The sequence below is a fragment of the Mobula hypostoma genome, chromosome 17 (assembly GCF_963921235.1).
Source record: "Mobula hypostoma chromosome 17, sMobHyp1.1, whole genome shotgun sequence".
NCBI classification, from domain to species: Eukaryota; Metazoa; Chordata; class Chondrichthyes; order Myliobatiformes; family Myliobatidae; genus Mobula; species Mobula hypostoma.
The window spans coordinates 19,140,033-19,158,517 of record NC_086113.1 but is presented as its reverse complement, the minus strand read 5'-3'; the positions used below and the strand labels follow the sequence as shown (position 1 = coordinate 19,158,517).

Genomic DNA, 18,485 nt, shown 5'->3' with positions numbered 1-18,485 from the left:
TTTCTACACTTTAGTGGTTATGTATTTCTCTAATGCTTTTTAAATGTTGTGACAGAAGCTGCCTCCATCACCTTCTCAGGCAACACATTCCAGATTTCAAGAACTCTCTGGGTGAAAAGAATTCTTCACTCAGACACCCTCCAAACCTCTGATTTCTTACCTTAAACCCAGGCCCTCTGTTCTAAGGTACCTATAGCACAAAAAAAAATGACTATATATATCTCATAACTCTTTCTCTCTCAAGTTCCTTCTCAGCCTCTCCTGCTCCAAAGACAACAAACATAGCCAATCATCTCTCCTCAACTGAAGCATTCCACCCCAGCAATTACCTGATTCGCTCTTGCAAGTGAAACACAAACACAACACTCCATTTGCTCTTCAATGACAGAGGCCTTCAGAGATTATCAGATCATGTTCACACTCATAATCATTTAAGACTATCCAACTACCAAAGATAATTTTTCAACAGTTATAGGGGCTCCCCTAACTGATGGTATTACATCATGCAAAACCTTACAGCAATAGAGGGCCTCCACATTGACTATTGAACCAGCCAGGAAACAACAAGTTTAGAACCATATATCTGCAATAAGCAAGTTTGTTTTTAATATAATACATCAGCTTTGGTGGCCTATTGCTGTTAGTAAACTTGAGGTTATTCCTTCAAGTGGAAGATCAGTCATCATTTTTATCATTAACTGGAAATTAAAAGGCTTTTATTTTGCACTAGTGTACTGAATTCTTCAAAACACAGCTCTTGCTAGAAGGCAACTGTCAAACTTGTTAGACAGGTTGTTGGTATGAGCAAACACAGGAATTTAAAAACATTTCATCCCAAGTTAGGGGAGTCCAAAATTAGAAGGTATAGGTTGAAGGTGAGAAGGGGAAGATTTAAAAGGGATTTAGAGGGCAACTTCCTGGTAGGTATATGGAAAAAGATGCCAGAGACAATGGGAGAGGCAGGGACAATTATAAAATTTAAAATACATTTATATAGGTACATGGATAGGAAAGCTTTAAGGGAATACAGACAACTTGGTCAGCATGGGCAAGTCAGTCAGTTACCATGCTGTATAACTGTTTGACTAACTTGCATCCTATAGTAACTTTTACCTATTCAGAATCTTCACAGATACTTTACAATACTAAATTAATTTGGAAGTGTAATATTTGCTATTCTAAAGTTATTGCTAGCAAATAATTTGCACAATGCAAATTGCCACAAGCAGCAATCACATACAAGATGGGTGCCATTGATTCACTCATCTTACATTTGGGCAAATTGCAGCCATCCAAAGTAAGTAAACAAGCTCTCCAAATTTAGGTATTTCTTTCCTTCCTTCCATCTTTATTGAAATGATCTATTTCTGCTCTTCATCAATTTGGACCAATTATAACTATAGCAACACACACAAAATGCTGAAGGGTTTCGGCCTGAGACGTCAACTGTACTCTTTTCCTAGATGCTGCCTGGCCTGCTGAGTTCCTCCAGCATTTCGTGTGTGTTGCTTGGATTTCCAGCATCTGCAGATTTTCTCTTGTTTGCAGTTATAATAATAGTCTGGTTACTAGGCATGTCTTCCAGCCTTGCAACAAAATATTATAAAAACAAAGAAGCTTTCGCTGCATCCAAGTTCTCCTCTGTCACTTTAACCCATTTGATCTCTCACCCTACCATAACTTCTCTGCTAATGAAAAGCAACTTGCTTTCTCACTTTTCCAGTTCTGATGAAGAGTCTCAAATCAAAAATGTTTTTGTAGTGATTTCTGTTATTATTATAATAGAGAAATATTTAACTTAAACTTTCAATGACGTACACAATTTGGCTTTGTGCTCTGCACCTACATACAAAGCAGATTACAAGCCTTTCTGACCAAAATGAGGTGAAGCAGAACTTCAGCCTATCTACATCTGAGCAGCAATGCAATTTCCACATTAATGAACTTTACAAAACATTTAACACAAATGTACAATCAAGAATAAACCATTTAGTACTTGGACAGTACACCCACTTCCCAAACAAGCCTTTTCCACCATTCAATAAGATGATAGCTGATATGCATCCTGTAATCTCTGTCTTGGAGACTGATGTCAGAACTTCCTTCAAGAGGGTGATTCCTCGCAAAGCATCAGGCCCTGATGGTGTACCAGGCAGGACACACATTGAAACCTATACCATGAACTTGCCTGCACCTAGTACACATCCTTCTAAATCTTTTCTACCCACGTACCTGTCCATGTGTCTTTTAAATGTTGCACATACCTGTCTCTAAGCATTTTGTTTGGCAGCTTATTCCTGATACCAACCACTCTTGCATGGAAAAACTTAAATAATTTCCCTCTCACCTTAAGCCTACGGCATCTGGTTTTAGACTCCCCTACCACTGGGTAAAACACTTAACAATCCAGTGTATCTATGCCTCTCATGATCTTACCTCTCAGCTATTTTCGCTCCAGAGGAGAATACCCACCTATACAGTCTGTCAGCTCTCCAGTTCCAGCAATGTCCTAGTGAATCTTTTCTGCATCATTTCCAGCTTAATCACATCCTTCCTCTCCCAGGCAATCAGAAATGCATTTAATATTCCAGGTGCAGCTTCACCCAGATCTTGTAGAGCTGTAACAAGGTGTTCTAATTCTTGTACTCAATGCCTATCGGATGAAGGCAAACATATACTATGCCTTCTTCACCAGCTTGAATATGTTGATACCTTCAGAAATTATGTATTTGCATCTCTAGGCCTCACCTGTTCTACAACAATCCTCAGGGCCCTGTCATTCACTGTTCAAGTCCTGCCAAAATGCATCAGTTTGCACTTTTGTTCTTGTCTGAATTAAATTCCACCTGTCATTCCTTGGCCCACTACCAGAGTTCACTAGATCCTGTTGTAGCTTCAGACAACTTTCATCATTGTCTACCGGATCACAAATTTGGTCATCCACAAACTTACCAATCAAACAACCTACATTCTGATCTAAATCCTTATTATACATGACAGGCAACAGGGGAACCAATGATCACCGCAACACACCACTGGTCAAGTCTCCAATCAAAAAAAAACTTTACTACTACCCTCTGCATCCTACCACCAAGTCAATTTTGTAACCAATTGGCTAGCTCACTGAGAATCTTATGTGATCTAACTTTCCCAACCAGTCTATTGTGTAGTACATTGCTATGATTTGTAAACAATGCATGCCACTCTGCTTCATCAATCCTATTGGTAACCGCTTCGAAAAACTCAATCAGATTCAAGACAAGATTTCCCATGCAGAAAACTATGCTCAATATCCCTAAACAGTCCCTGTCCTTCCAAATGCAGATAGATCCCATCTCTCATAATCCCCTCCAGCAGTTTTTTTTAATACCTGTAGTTCCATGGAAGGTCTTTGCATTATTTTTAAAAAACAATATTAGTGATCTTACAGCTTTCCAGTTTAAGTCTAAATATTTCATCATATTGTCCTTTTAGATTTACTCAAACGAATTCCATTCTAGCCTCCTATTAAATAAATAACACCAGAAACTTTCATTTTATTGATAATAGTTGTAGAAAATTCAAGAATGGAAGACAGAAGGCAAATGTTTTTCTCTCAGTTTCAACTTTCTGATACGTGCTCATTTTTCTGCAAAAATAGGCAGGAGAATCCTTTTACAGTTAGTCACTTCCTTACCAAATTTAATTCTACTGAAAATCTGTCTCTGAACAATTTCCTGTTGAAATCGTTATGAAAAAAAATGGAATTCACTAAGTCATTCTTCATCAATGAAACATAAAAACCTGCTGATGACAAACAATATATTTCAAATTGTGGGCTCTAAAATATTGCATAAATACCTATGAATGTTATTAAAAGGAACTTTTATTTTTTTAAATACACAGCTGCTCTGAATCCTACATCTTGTGTTTCTTGCTTGCCATTTGCTTTTGCTGTGCATCCTCATCACTTGGTCCATCAGAAACTTCTGCCTTTGTTCTTTTGTCCACCCTCCTTTCCAGGCTCTGAATTGAATGCAAAAATATTGAAAAATCTCTCCCCACATTTGTTGCTCCACACGCTAAATGTTATCAATATGTTTTATTAAGTGCATATTTCGCTTTGCTCAAATCTGCTCAATGGAGACAGTGAACCATAGCACAACAGTAATGAAGAAATGCAAATAAGCTGAAGCCTAAACCAGTTTTCTTTCCACAGATGCTACATCAAGTACAGATAATGTCCAGCATTAAAATGTTCTTGACAGAAGAGCTGACATTTGAAGCTGGACGCATGAAAGATTAGCAAAGAATTTCATACACAATCATTCAGGTGTTTTTAAGCAAGGTTAATATTATATTACATTACTCAGAATATTCAAGCCCTTTTCTGCACCCTTTAGGCCAACACTCAATTTGGTGGACTTTTACCAACTGACAATGACAAAAATGTTTTAAAATTATATAGAATATACTGTAATGTTCTATGTCACTGTACAAACATAAAAACATCTACGTCATTGTTATTTGGTAAAATTATGCACTAACATAAAATAATCTCGATAGAGTCAACGATAACATCACAATGGAAATGAATCAGATTTATTATTGTTAACATATTGTTTTGCTATTGATAAATTAGAATTTAATTTTTACTTGGATTGCTTGACCTTTTACAAGAGTGTTACCACTCAACACATAGCCAAACATACATGAGGAGTCATAGGAAGGAGGCTCGCTAAAGTTAACCACTGTTAAGAGGGTTGAAAAGAAAGATGTGGAAAGGTAGAGATTTAAAGAGTAACTTCTTAGTTTAATCAGCATATAGAAGGTGCAGACATCTCTGATGCAATATATACGAAGATGAGCAGTTCAGAAGCAGAGTTGCAGGAAAGCAGAATTATTTAGAGCACTGTACACCTGACAGGAGGTCACAAGAGAGGGTGAACAAGACCTTGGAGAAATTTAGCAAAACAGAAGAGCTGGAGTTAACATGGTTACTAAGTCTGACAAATGAAAGAGATTTTATGTAAAAATGATTATGGGCAGAAAGTTTAAGTAACTCAAGTTTTCAGAAAATTTAAGGTAGAAAACCAATCATGAGAACATGAAAATAGGTAGTCCTGAAGTAAAAATATCATGGTTGAAGGCTTTAACAGCAGACAAGCCGAGGCAAGGATGAAACTATGCAAGTCTACAGAGCATAAGTAGGCAATTTTCATGAACAGTTTGAGCCTGAAACTTATCATATAGAATGATAGAATCTTACAAAAAAGATCATATAGAATGCCCAATATTTTTTTCACATGAATGTCCTTCAGCAGAAAATTCTTTATATGCCCCATGATTCCTACCAATACAGAAAACTTTGATTTACTGAATAACAGAAAATACAAGTCTTCTCTCTTCAGGGCTGAAAACTATGAAGTTAATAATTATTCACAATCTATTTGAATTTGTGCCATCTTAAAGACTGATTGGGAAGGTTTATCAAAGTGATGTTTGAGGACATGAGAAAACAATAGGAAGTGACAAGGCATGAAAAAAGTTAGTAATCATGAGCTGAAGATAAAATAGACCAGTTTATATTTCAGATGTCCAACAACTAGCTGCTACACTTGGCCACCAATGGTGATCTCAAATCTGTCAGCTGTACATAAATGTGCTTAGTTAAAAGTAAACCACATTGTTGTGGATCTAGAATCACAGAAGCCAGAGTGGGTATGCACAGCAGCTTTCCTTACCCGACTTGAGTAAACCAGTTTTTTTTAAAAAGAAACAATCCGGCAGTTTCAGTTACCATTTCTGACAAAAGCTTTATTTTCCATTTCCAGATATTTATTTAATAATTTGAATTTAAATTCTGTATATATTTCACTATCAATGGTTCAGACCTCTGGTTGCTGCATCAGAAAGTTAACCACTAAGCTACTGTACTAAAATATACTGTCAGAGTTTGGTTGATAGTAAAAACAAATAAAACCCTGGCATACAAAACTTAAATGTACTTGAAAGGGAAAATGTAGGTAGAGGGCAGGGAATGAGACTAGCTGGATTGCTCATTCACAGAGCTGGAACTCTATAAGCTAAATGGTGTCATTCCATGCTGTAACCTGTAAGTTAGTACATAAGTCCTGCGTATATTGGAGCAGAAATTTGACCTGAGATTAACTTGAAATATTTCTCTCGAAAAGCATCAAGTCTTGAAGGAACAACTGAAAGCTGACCAAAAAAGTTTGATCATACTATTTTTCGCAAAGTAACATTACAAGTTTCAGATATTCAAAGCTCTATGATTTTCAAACAAAAAACAACACTTAAGGCACTTAAGACCCTCAAGGTCCAGAAGAGGGGATGTATATTTCAAGTTAACCAATAGGACAGCAGCACCTGTTCCCAATCAACTCCTTACATTATCTTACGCAGCTAAATCAGTCTCAAAATTGAATATAGCTTTTGGCTCTGTTGGATTTGGTGGTACTGATCCAGAGGTTCTTCAGAAGCCAAGAACAAGAAAAATAGTAGGAAATTTATAAATCTACATCCTAATCCAATAGTTCATGGCTTTCAGAGAAAACTCTTGATTTTGTGCAATTAAATTCAGAAATGGCAATACTTTAGTGGGCAATTACTGCAACAGCACAATATATATTTAGAATTAGTGGGTATATCTTCAAATAAAAATTGCCAAAAAGGAAGTGCATCTTTAAAACACAAATTGCAAACTTTCATTTATGATGTGTCATATAAAAATTGCCTTAAATCATCCAAAATATGAATGTATGCTTAATATATCAAAAACCTTAAAACACAGATAATGGCAGGGAAATCATCTTTCTGCAAAATTATTTTGAACAACAAGAATAAGGGCATTGTTGATGCCATGCAGTTAATCTTTTTTTCAGGCAACAATAATTGGAAATTGCACAAGTCGAGGAGGACAGGAAAAGCATGGCTACTAGGATTTTAGTCGAGCTCAGCCCACATTCATTGACAGGTCTATAATCTATAATTAATGACTGAACACCTTGAAAATTTTTCAGCTGGACAGACAGAGGCAATGTGGACTTTTAATGAGCAGATCATGCCTGACATACTCAGGAGAAATCATCCCTCCCCTACCAAAGAAGTGACTAAAATGGTACAAGGGAATGCCTATGGAGATTATTTACATATATTTCCAGCAGACATTTGATGAGATCCCTCATAAGTGACCATTAGCAGAAGCTGAAGTCAATTCAGTAACTTTGCTAGGATACTAATTGAGAAACAGAAGATGGGGAATGGAAATAAATTGCAGATACCCTAATTGGTAGAATATGGCTATTGGCTTCCTACAGGGATCTGCGTAACTAAGAAGTACTTAGCAATGGCACCTTCACTCAGTCTGCAATGGCAGGTCAATTACTGTCTCAGTTAACTCTTCAATACAAAATCAGAAATTCTGTTTCTTTCTTCACAGAAGCTGCTGCAATGCTGAGTACCAGCATTCTCTGATCTCTTTTCAAAAATTTAGCTACCAGTCAAATCAGATCATGTCATTACACACATACGCAGCATTGATCTTTATCTGTTAGAGCTTTGATCATTAAAGCCACTATTATTTATTTTCCTGAAGAGATTAGTTAACATGCAAGTTTTATATAAACATACAACTTCTGTGCAAGAGGAAGCACTTGGCCATTCAAGTCTGTCACACTTTTTAGTATAATGACTGATCAGACCGCAACCTCAACTCCACAGTAACTTTTCATCCCTTACTTATCACAAATCTACCCACATCTGACTTAAAATAATTTAAGACAGTGATTCAGTTGTCCCTTGTGTTAGAGTTGCAAATATTTATAAGCCTCAGAAGAAACTTCATCTTCCTTAAATGTCAGCGCCTTATTTTGATTGCTGATTCCCCTAGTTCTAGATTCTCCCACAAGATGAGACTTGCTTTCCACATCCACTCTAAGATAGTGTGCATTTCAATCAATCCCTTTTACTCTGCTAAACTCTAGATGTAAAATAATACATTTCAGAGTCAGAACAGAAAACAGCATCAATATAAATCTACATTCTCTCACCTTTGCACAAGATTGAAAAAGGTGCAGAAAGTTGCAAACTCAGTCAGCTCCATCATGGGCACTAGCCTCCACAGCATCTAGGGCATCTTCAAAAGGCAATGCCTCAAAAAACAGCATCCATCATTAAGGATCCCCATCACCTCGGACATGCCCTCTTCTCAACGCTACCATCAAGATGATGGTACAGGAGCCAGAAGATACATACTCAACTGTTTTAGGAACAGCATCTTCCCCTCCAGCATCAGATTTCTGAATGGACAATGAATCCATGAACACTATCTAATTATATTTTTTTCCTTTTTTTTTTGCTCTGTTTTTGGATGACATTTAATTTTATATATATTTCTTATTCTAATGTATATTTTTTATTATGTGCTGCAAAGTACTGCTGCTGCAAAACAACAAATATCATGACATATGCCAGTGATATTAAACCTGACTCGGATTCCTTTGTTTTTTGGCCTCCTAGAGGACAAGTGTAAGGAAAAACACCTCATATTTAAACAAGGCACATTACAACTTTCCAGACTCATTGCTAAGGTTAGCAATTTCAGACAATGAGCATCTGCATATCAAATCTTCAACATATTTCTTTTATCTGTGTAATATTGGATAATTATCCCATATTTTCCAGCTATACCTGCACCAAACTGAATTTTACATCCTTATTTATCACATTACCACCATCTTTCACTTTATATTGTCATCCCTTGTTACTGTCCAAGGATATAAATTCAACACAGAGTAAAGTCAAGGCAATTATAAAATTGGGTGCAGCATTTGTGGGGCAACTTTTAATCATAATTATTGATTGGACTTGGGAAACAGTTGCTTTAAATCTTTTTTTTAGGTTATATCAATGGGATATAGTCAGAACAAAACTGCAACATAATATAAGATGATATTCAAACACTTGCAGGTAAAACAGGTAAATGTAACATAATGCACCTTGGTAGGGAAAAAAAATAAACAACATCTGCACTTTAGAAAATACGAAACTGAATTGATAAAAAAGGAAAGAGATCTATGAATCTGGCTAAAAATAAATGAATTAAAAGAAGCATCGTAGCTCAGTACGGCAACAGAAACTGCTAATGCAGCTCTGGCATTTATTCGCAAGTAGACAAGATTCCAACAGTAGCCAAGTTATGTTAAACTTAAATAAACTCTAATGAGACTGCAGTTACTGTTCTGTGAACAGTCGTAGTCTGTACTCTATGTAAAAAATGGACACTAGAAAAAGTGTGAAGTATTTACAAGGATTGTTTCATAACAGATTGGTACTCCTGGAAAAGACTGTACATATAGAACTTTTTCCACTCTAAATAAATAGAAGTTATCTGAAATAGATATTTGATTTTATGAATCTGTTGGAAAGGACAACTATGGAGAGAATATCTCAGATATTGCAGTGAAAGGAGTGACAGGGCTATTGCCCTGTTGAAAAGCTTCTCCAAAATAGCACACTCACCCAGATTTTCAGCATTAAATTACATTGAAGGGCAAGCTACTGCAATTTCTACTTTATACATATCAATAATATACACTTAAAAAAGGTTGATAAATGGCCCATTTCAGCTAGTGCAGATGATAAGCATGAGAAGTTACCACCAAACAACTTCGCTGACTCTAAGTTAACATCAACAGATTCTATTAGTTCCTTTTAATCTATTCCATCATTTAATATTCTTTCTTATTAGTTCCTTCTCTGAATTCCAGCATTAATTCTCTTTAGTTTGGTTCATTACATGACCTGGTACTGAACTAATAATTTCAATTTACTCTTCCTTCTTCAAACTTGGCCTGTATCAGTCTAGATTCATCAATCTGACTGCCTTACGGGGATGCACAGAATCTTCCTCGGATCACGTGTAGAAGGCACCACAGCATGACCCAAATGACTGTGATCTATAGTAGGGTGATTACACTATGCAGCTCTGTGTAGCTAATAATCCAATGATAAATTACCTGTAGCAGACAATTTTATAGAAATTAAAGAAGTCTGTATGTCTTTAAAGATATAAAGTTCACTTATTACTGTTAAAGCAGGGTACACTAGTTATGCTGCAAGATCTTTCCTTATCCCTTTCTTAGCAGTAAATTAGCTAAAAATTACTACTTCTGCAACATGTCCATGCAATCTGTGAAGAAGTACATGAAACTAAAATAAACACATTTTGGAACCTCACTTTAACAGTAGCTGCACTGTTCAACTACTTAATGGTGTTATGTTGATAGGGAGTTAGAAAACTAGTTTTACAACATTGAGAAAACTAAGGAACTTTGGCCATAATGAAACTGGTAATATGGGTCTGCCATCTACCAGGGAGATGAAATAGTGGGAATTTGGTCATTGCTTTAAAATAATTTGAATTTAAGACAGTAGAAGAAAAATAAAATATTAATTTTAAATTATATCAGTGAAGTAAATCTTAGAATAGTGCAGGCTCAAGAATCAGCACAAAGGCGTCAACTATTTTCAATCCACTTAGATGATAGGATCAATTGAATTGCACCTAAATTGGTTGATAACACAAAAATGGGTAGGAAAACAAAACGACTGAAGAGAGATAAAGATGTTGTGTTAGCTGGCAGAACAGTCGCAGGTAAAGTACAGGTTCTTACAAACACCAAAGTTGTGTACAGCCCATACATAGGAACAACCATTTTAGAGACCAGTAGTGTAGACTTGCTGGCTACAAACGTCTTCTGCTGGATGGAGACCAGTTTGTGGCCACTTTTATGACGCGAGTTGTTTGGGTTATAAATGGAACCCTGCTGTAACCTGGGGAAGACTGATAATATTACAAAATGCGAGAATATCCACTTTAGTGGTAAGAATAATAAAAAGCAGATTTCTTTAAAGTGATTCAGAACACTTAATGGAGTTCAGTGATATCTGGGTGTCCTAGAATTAAAACTCAAGGTTAACATTCAGATACAAAGAAATTAGAGTTATGATTATGGGATGATGAGCGCTTCTGCAACAGGCACAAGATAATAAGCTCTTGTTACAATTACACTGGGCTTTGGTGTGTCCACAACTTCTGTACAGTCTTGTTCTCCTTATTGAAGGAAGGATATTCTTTCCATACAATCAGTGCAGTCAGGGTTCACTATATTGATTTTTGGAGCAAATGCTTTGTCTCAAGAGGAAAGAATTAACACTCAGGAACATGGAAGCACAACATGAGATCTCATTGAAGCATAAAATATTCCTGAGAGAGCTTGACAAGGTAGATGCTGCAAATTCCTCTGACAGACAAGCAAAATAGGGGGAAAATTCTTAGGGTCAATGAACAAGATGTAAAATTGAGAAGAAGAGCAATCTTTTCCAGCAATCCCATAGGTTTGTAAATTTTTTAAACTTTCTGCACTGAAGAGCTGTGGATGTACATTAGAAGCTAAAATGCTCACAATATTAGACTCTCATTATTGAAACTTTCACTTTGCACATATGCTGCTTAAGCTACAGGCAGTTTCCAGCATTTTTTTTTTGCTTTCATTTTGGATTTCCAACAGCTGTATTTTTTTGTTGTCAAAGGTTGTATGGCCTAATGCTTCTTGTTTTTATGCTTTCTATGATCTGCACTCCAAATTCAGTAAACATAAATTTCAATATAGTTTGTAATTCTTTACATGAAATTTTCAGAAGTTATAAAACCTACTCATTTCCTTTACAGGTCCCTTACTTCTCAAATCACATTTCAAAATGTCCACAAGTTTAAGATTGGCTCTGTGATGTGCATTACATTGCCAACTTTTATCACCTCACACGTGAAGTTACACAACACTGAAATACTTCAACAGAAAACAAAAACATCCAACTTCTATTCAACCTACACCAAATAGAAAACTTGTAAACACCTATGATTTCTTTTCACAGCTAATCATAATACCAATCTCTGAAAGCAGATCAGTTTCATTTCAACAAACATTCTGATACAAAGTAGCTCTTCCAACTTTCAGATGACAAAAAGGACATCTTCATTGCCTTCTGGAAAATATGACAACTTTAAGCACTCTCTTGAATGCAATGGAAATGGAATCCTTTGCCTAAAAGCAGAAATAAATATTGGTTTTCTTAAATATTGATTTTATTATTACATAGGGCATCATGGAATAACTGTTAAAATAAATTATTATGGTTTTCTCCTTGTCATGTAAACCTAATGACTAAACAAGAAGCTTTACAGACATCTGTAAGATGCTATTACTAATCAGATATCCATCTCCTGTTGCTTTAAGATGTCCTCCTTCAAAACAAAATACAAATTGGAAAGGAATAGACAAACCATCACCAGTTACATTCAAATATCCTGGTGTGCACTCTGGATGTTAAAATCCAGAGTGAAGTCTAAGAAGTTTCAGAAATTAATTATACACTGTTCCCATCTCCTCACAAAAGAAGCATTCTTCCTTAGTATGTATTTAGCTCTATTTCTAAAACATGCAAATTTCATAGTCCCTGTCATAAATCAAACTGCATTGCTTTTCCCACCTCCGCTATGGACAGTCCCAAGCCTGGCTTTGTAAGGAGGAGAACCAGGCATGGGAATAGCATCACTAACCCATAAAAACCCAATGTACAGAAATGCCAACAGAAGCTTCAAAGACCTCTCCTCTGAGAGAGAAAGGATCTTGGAAGATGAGCTACACCTAATGACAACTTGAAAGACTGGCTCAGGACAGAGGAGTCTGGAGAGCTGCTGTTGACAGCCTATGCTTCAATAGGGGTGATATCCTGAAGTAAAGTCAGTATTACTAATTCCCGTATTTCCAACATTCCAATTAAACATTCAAAGCCAGTGTCCTCTTCACCCTCTGTTATAAAGAGGCGATAAACAAAACCATGGGAATTTACTTATTTTATCTATTGGAATACATTCATCTTCAACTCAATGTTCTCATTTTTCTATTCCCTGCTCATGCCCTACTCCCTTCTCCAGTTCAACATTCCCTGTAAATCTTTTCCCAATATATCACCTCCTTGTTCATTCCACCATTCTACTTTCTATTCCCCTTTCAGTTTACAGCCACTTCCATTCCAATACACCATTATTTATCCCACATCAATTAGGACTATATCTGTAATCTCTCCCAACGCTCTACTTTAACGAACGAGCCACGAAGGCCATCTTTGTACAAAGTTGTCAGATTTCTATTCCAGCCGATCGCATAACGGATCTGAGAATCCCAGACATAGGAGGAACTAGATAAAGCCAACCTTCCTCCTTAACATTCATAAGTGCATATACGCATCAGGTGAAGGCAATAAAAGCACTGATTTGCTGCTTGCTGATATTATCTAGATTTTCCTAGGACTTAACGTAATATTAACCACTGAAAAATAAACTTGAAGTTATCCCAGCTCCCGCACTCTCACACATATCTTTCGTTTAACACATGACAGCCCCCCTCCTGTAGTCCCCTCCTTCCCTCTCCCGTGTTCCTCGTTCTCTTCAAACGTCTTCCTCTACCCACTTCCATTATTTCTTCCCATCTGCCCACTCCCTCCTTTCACCTCGTCTATTATTTCCTGTCACTTATCCCTCCATTCCTTACACACTCCGCCGTCTCAGGTCCCCATGAGCATCCTTTCGTCACCCTTTCTGTCAACCTCTCAAGCCCCTTTTGCCTCCTTGTCTCTCCGCCTTTCCCCCCTCCCCTCCCCCTCCATTCACTCTGCCTCCTCCTCGCCTCTTCTGTCTTTTGCATCCCGCCCGGTTCTCTCTCGGGCGCCGCGGTTTGCTGGGCATCCGCCCGCGGTCACAGGGCCGGGCGCCTTTCTCGGTCACTCACCCGATCGGAAAAACGCAGCGATATCGGCGTCTCCGGCCGCGTCCTCCGCCCCCTCTGCGCAGCTCATGGCGATGGCGGCGGCCTCCTCTTCCTCTTCCTCCTCGGACTGCCCGGTTTACAATCCTCCCGTGGAGCGCGATCCCGATTCCCGAAGCCCAGCCCGACCGGCAGCCGCCGCACACCAGCGGAGAAAGAGGAAGAGAAGGAGGGAGGGGAGCGAGCAGCAATCGCCGCCACCTCTACCAGCTCTCCTCCATCTTGGAACCGTGAGTCACCGTCCGCCAAACATCGGGAAACATCGGGAACTTCCGGCACTCCGGCGGCGCTCGCCAAGGTCAGCGCACCGCCAGCAGGAGGGAGCCGGGCAGCGGCCGCGAAGCCACAGCCTGCGGGAGTACCACACCCCGTCAGAAGATGCACAAATGAGCCCAAATGCATCCAGATTTACCTTCTCCGAGTATCTGGAAAGACGCAGAAAGGTATGTGATATGCAGACGCTGAAACAGAAACAGGTCGCAGTCACAGATTCTGATCGAGTCCATTGTAAACACGAACTGAAACGTTCACGAATTGAAATAATCACAGGAGCCAGTCACATAGGCATGGCAAACAGAAAGACAAATCATACTGATTGTTGTGCGGGAAATACAAATAATTTCCGAAATTTAAACTGATGCATTCGGAGTACCTAAAACCACGGACATGCGAATGAATATATCGTTGGGAGAGAATGGAAACTAATACATGAGACTAACTGGATATGTCTGTATTCACAAAAACCAAAGTTATAATTTTAAAAAACCAATAGGAACGAAATAGGTGTAATTTGAGTTTTAGTGCTGGGCAGATTGGTTTAAGAGGAGACGCTAGTTTGCATATCCTGCCAGTAGGTTTGAGGAATTAGAATTGGTCTTTCGTCCGAAGGAAGTTTTTTTTTGGAGATAGCATTGATGCTTTGAATTGCCCGCTGAATGTCGTTTCCAATGGCTTTTATGAGGTCAAGAAAATCTGTGGTTCATGATATTCTCCCCATCTCTCTCGAAATCGTTACGTTGTAAGGATCATATGGCTGAAACGAACTGGTGCTTGGGACAATAAGGCATAGGAGTGGAATTGGGCCACTCGGCCCATCGAGTTTGCTTCGCCATTCCATCGTGACTGATTTATTATCCCTCTCAATCCCATTCGCTTGCCTTCTCCCTGTAACCTTTAATGCCCTGACTACCAAGAACCTATCAACCTCTGCTTTAAAAACACTCAATGACTGAGCCTCCACAGCCATCTGTGGTAATGAATTCCACAGATTCACCACCCTCTGGTTAAAGAAATTTCTTCCTATCTCTGTTCTAAGTAGACATTTCTCTGTTCTGAGACTGTGTGGTTCTAGACTCTACCACTATCTGAAACATCCTCTCTACATCCACTCTGTGTAGGCATTTCAATATTTGATAGGTTTCAATGAGATTCCGCCCTCATTCTTCTAAACTCCAGCCAACACAGGCCTAGAGCCATCAGCCACTCCTCATACGTTAATCTTTTCATTCAAGGAATAATTCTTGTGAACTTCCTATGGACCCTCTCCAACGTTAGCATATCTCTTCTTACATAAGCAGCCCAAAACTGCTCACAATACTTCAACTGTGGTCTGGACCGATGCCTTATAAACAGTCACACAACAGGGACATCGAATCGATTAATTTGATGATAATGACAAAAGGACAGGCCCTGCAGCACTAAATATAATGACATCCATTCACTGTTTTTGTATCTCTTGGAAGTATATTTACAAATAAAGTTCTCAGCCCTCCATAGACGCTGCCAGGCTTGCTGAGTTCTTCCAGCATTTTGTATGTGTTACTTTTGCAATTAAAGTGTTCACTGTGCCTCCAAGTGGATGGAATCCATACTGATGTGTGAGGTGGCTCTATGACCATGGGAGGAGACTGTGTAGGAAAATCATGAGGGTGACTTTTCCTGTGGCAGACAGTGGTACAGTTGCTACAATTGAATATGTCTCCTTTCTTGAAGTGGACATGATTGCATCTTCCCTGAGATACCAAACAAAGGGGGAAAAGTTGTAAACTTGGGATGGAAGTTGCTCTTCACAAACGTTTAGAACTTAAGCAGGATTATTTTAATAATGGAGGGAAAATTTGAAGTGCTTTATGTGTTTCAAACATTGTATGAAATTGTCACCTCAATGATCTAGCAGATCTACTGTAAATTTGTTTTTATTTAAAAGATAAATTATATTCATAATAAAAAAACACAAATGAAGAAACCGTGCCAGAAACCATATATGTTCAGTAGTGGATTTTTTTTTTAAATATGAAAGGGGGAGGGAGCAGACATGCCACTTTTGGCTCCACGTAGTCAAAACTGCCCATTACATCACTGGCACCAGCCTACCCACCATCAAGGGCGTATATACAGAAAGTTGCCAGAAAAAGGTCAGTGACATCATGAAGGATGATGCACACTCTGCTCATGGACTGTTTGTTCCTCTCCCATCAAGGAGGAGGTTACATAGTATCCACGCCAGCACCACCAGACCCAAAGACAGTTACTTTCTCCAAGCAGTAAGGCTGATCAACACCTCCTCCCACTAACCCCATCACTACTTAATTATTTCCCATCAATCACCTTAAGTACAGTCTAGAGTCATTTTATGGACGTACAATCATTCTATGTATGTAAGTTATCTTATGTATTTATATTTATTGTGTGTATTCTTATTATTATTTTGTGCTGCATCAGATCCAGAGTAACAATTATTTCTTTCTCCTTACACTTGTGTACAGGAAGTGACATTAAAAAATCCTAAATCTTGAATATGCCCTTTTCAACGTTAGGTGAGCTTCTCCACCCAGCTCTGCCCTCACTCCCACATGTGCGGCAGCAGAAGGAGCCTAGACTGGGGTCCTTTCCCCACGGAGCATTAGCGTTGGCTGCATCAAACCCCAGTGAATCCCTCAGCATGTACTTTGCAGCCTGGACTGTGCCATTCCCTTATGGATATTTTCACTCTGCTGGAAGACCAACAAGTTTCCAGCAGACCAAAGTGCATCCTTCCAAAAGCAGCTGGTGTTTGCCTCGGTGTGTTTCCTTGGGAGATTGATCAGAGAGCTGAGTGATAAGCGCTGCTGGGAATGAGCCACCTGGACACAGACCCTTGCATCCACCTCCACACCTCTTAGCCGATGTGCAGACTGCAGAGAGGTGGGTGACCTTCTTTTCTCCACTGCAGCCGTCTCGAGGGTGCATACATTGGGGGTAATGTGTCATCTGTAGAGGAAAGCTCTGACTTGGACGGCACTGCTCGCCACCAGCCAAGCTCACCACCATCCTATACACCATCAATTTACGGGCTATGCTATTCATCAACTTGGGCTGGTATATTTTTTGTGACTGTGCTGTTGTAACTATACAGCATGTGCTGTGTTTGACTGTATGTCCCGTCTCTTACACCTCGGCCCCAGAAGAACGCTGTTTCGTTTACCTGTATATCGGCACATGGTTGAATGACAATTAGACTTGAATATGAACTTGAAGTCTTGGTGCTTGATGGTGAGATCCGGTGAGGAGGTGTTCTGCCATATGTTTTGGACAGTCTTCTCGTTACCTCACTATATCCATAGTGTCCCTGTCCCTCTGTGTCTGCAAGATGTTCCGTGCTGACCACTGCCTGATGGACTTGTGGTCAAGGTGTTCACTTAGAAGAATGCTTCCACCAGAGGTAGATATAGCAGCAGTGTCCACAGACTGGGATGCCGTTTGATAATGGAGCCAGATCTACCTTTGGCAATACCAGCAACAGGTAGACAGCAGCATATTGTGATGCTTGTTACTTCGAACCCACACACTGCCTGATGCAGTCACACATGAAGGTGGTCAGCAGGATCAGGGCAAGATCTGGTACACATTTGCCCACATTCTCTTGGGGGGGTGTGCATCATCACCTATTGAGCTCACTTCATCTTGGACCCCAGATCAACTGGAAGACATTCTGGGTGATTACTGAGGCAGAGGAGTGAAAAACAGGCCACACCTGCATCAAGTACAGTAGCCCTGAGAGCACCTCGCACCTGATGACCACATTCTGCTCACTTAGTGACACAGGCAGTAGTTTCTCCAGATCCAATTTTTGCTTCCTCTTCCCGGTCTTCTCCTGCCAATTCTTGTTTCATGCCTCAGCCCCTTCAAGCACATTCAGGTTGAAGGAGAAAGGAACATTGGAACGGTCGTGCCAATTACTGAAGAGTACGGCTTGTCTCTTCCTGTGGTTGACTTTGGCCTCTGCTGTCAATTCAAACTGGTTGCAGATGCTGATCAGTCTGTGAAATGACCATAGACTTGAGTAGAACATGGCAACATCGACTGTTACAGGGAGATTTTAACTAGCGTGCCTTCACTGGCAAGCAATATCACACCTCTTATGCTCTTGTCCTTCTTGATGGATTCAGTGGTAAGTTCTATGCAGCACACGAGCAAGCAGGGTAGAGTGGACAACTGTGCCTGACTCCAGACTTGATGGGGAAACTACTTGTTCCTCACCCATTGATTTTTCTGCACTACAGATATTTGTGTAGAGTAATTGGATCCAACTTCTGATTCCCTTCCCAAAATCTATTT

At 39.2% G+C, this 18,485-nt stretch overlaps 1 protein-coding gene across 6 annotated transcripts in view; it reads right to left on the bottom strand.

The window, feature by feature from the left end:
• LOC134357872 (triple functional domain protein) overlaps positions 1-14,124 on the bottom strand; it is a 345,138-nt gene extending 331,014 nt beyond the window's left edge. For 2 of the 6 annotated variants that reach the window (XM_063069600.1, XM_063069599.1), the window contains exon 1: positions 13,854-14,119. In XM_063069600.1, coding sequence (XP_062925670.1) covers positions 13,854-13,920 — 67 coding nt within the window. In that variant the 5' untranslated portion in view covers positions 13,921-14,119. Of the gene's footprint in view, positions 1-13,853 lie in introns of all 6 variants that reach the window. The other 4 variants (XM_063069603.1, XM_063069602.1, XM_063069598.1 and 1 more) reach the window with 4 other exon arrangements.
• Positions 14,125-18,485: the final 4,361 nt, after the last annotated feature.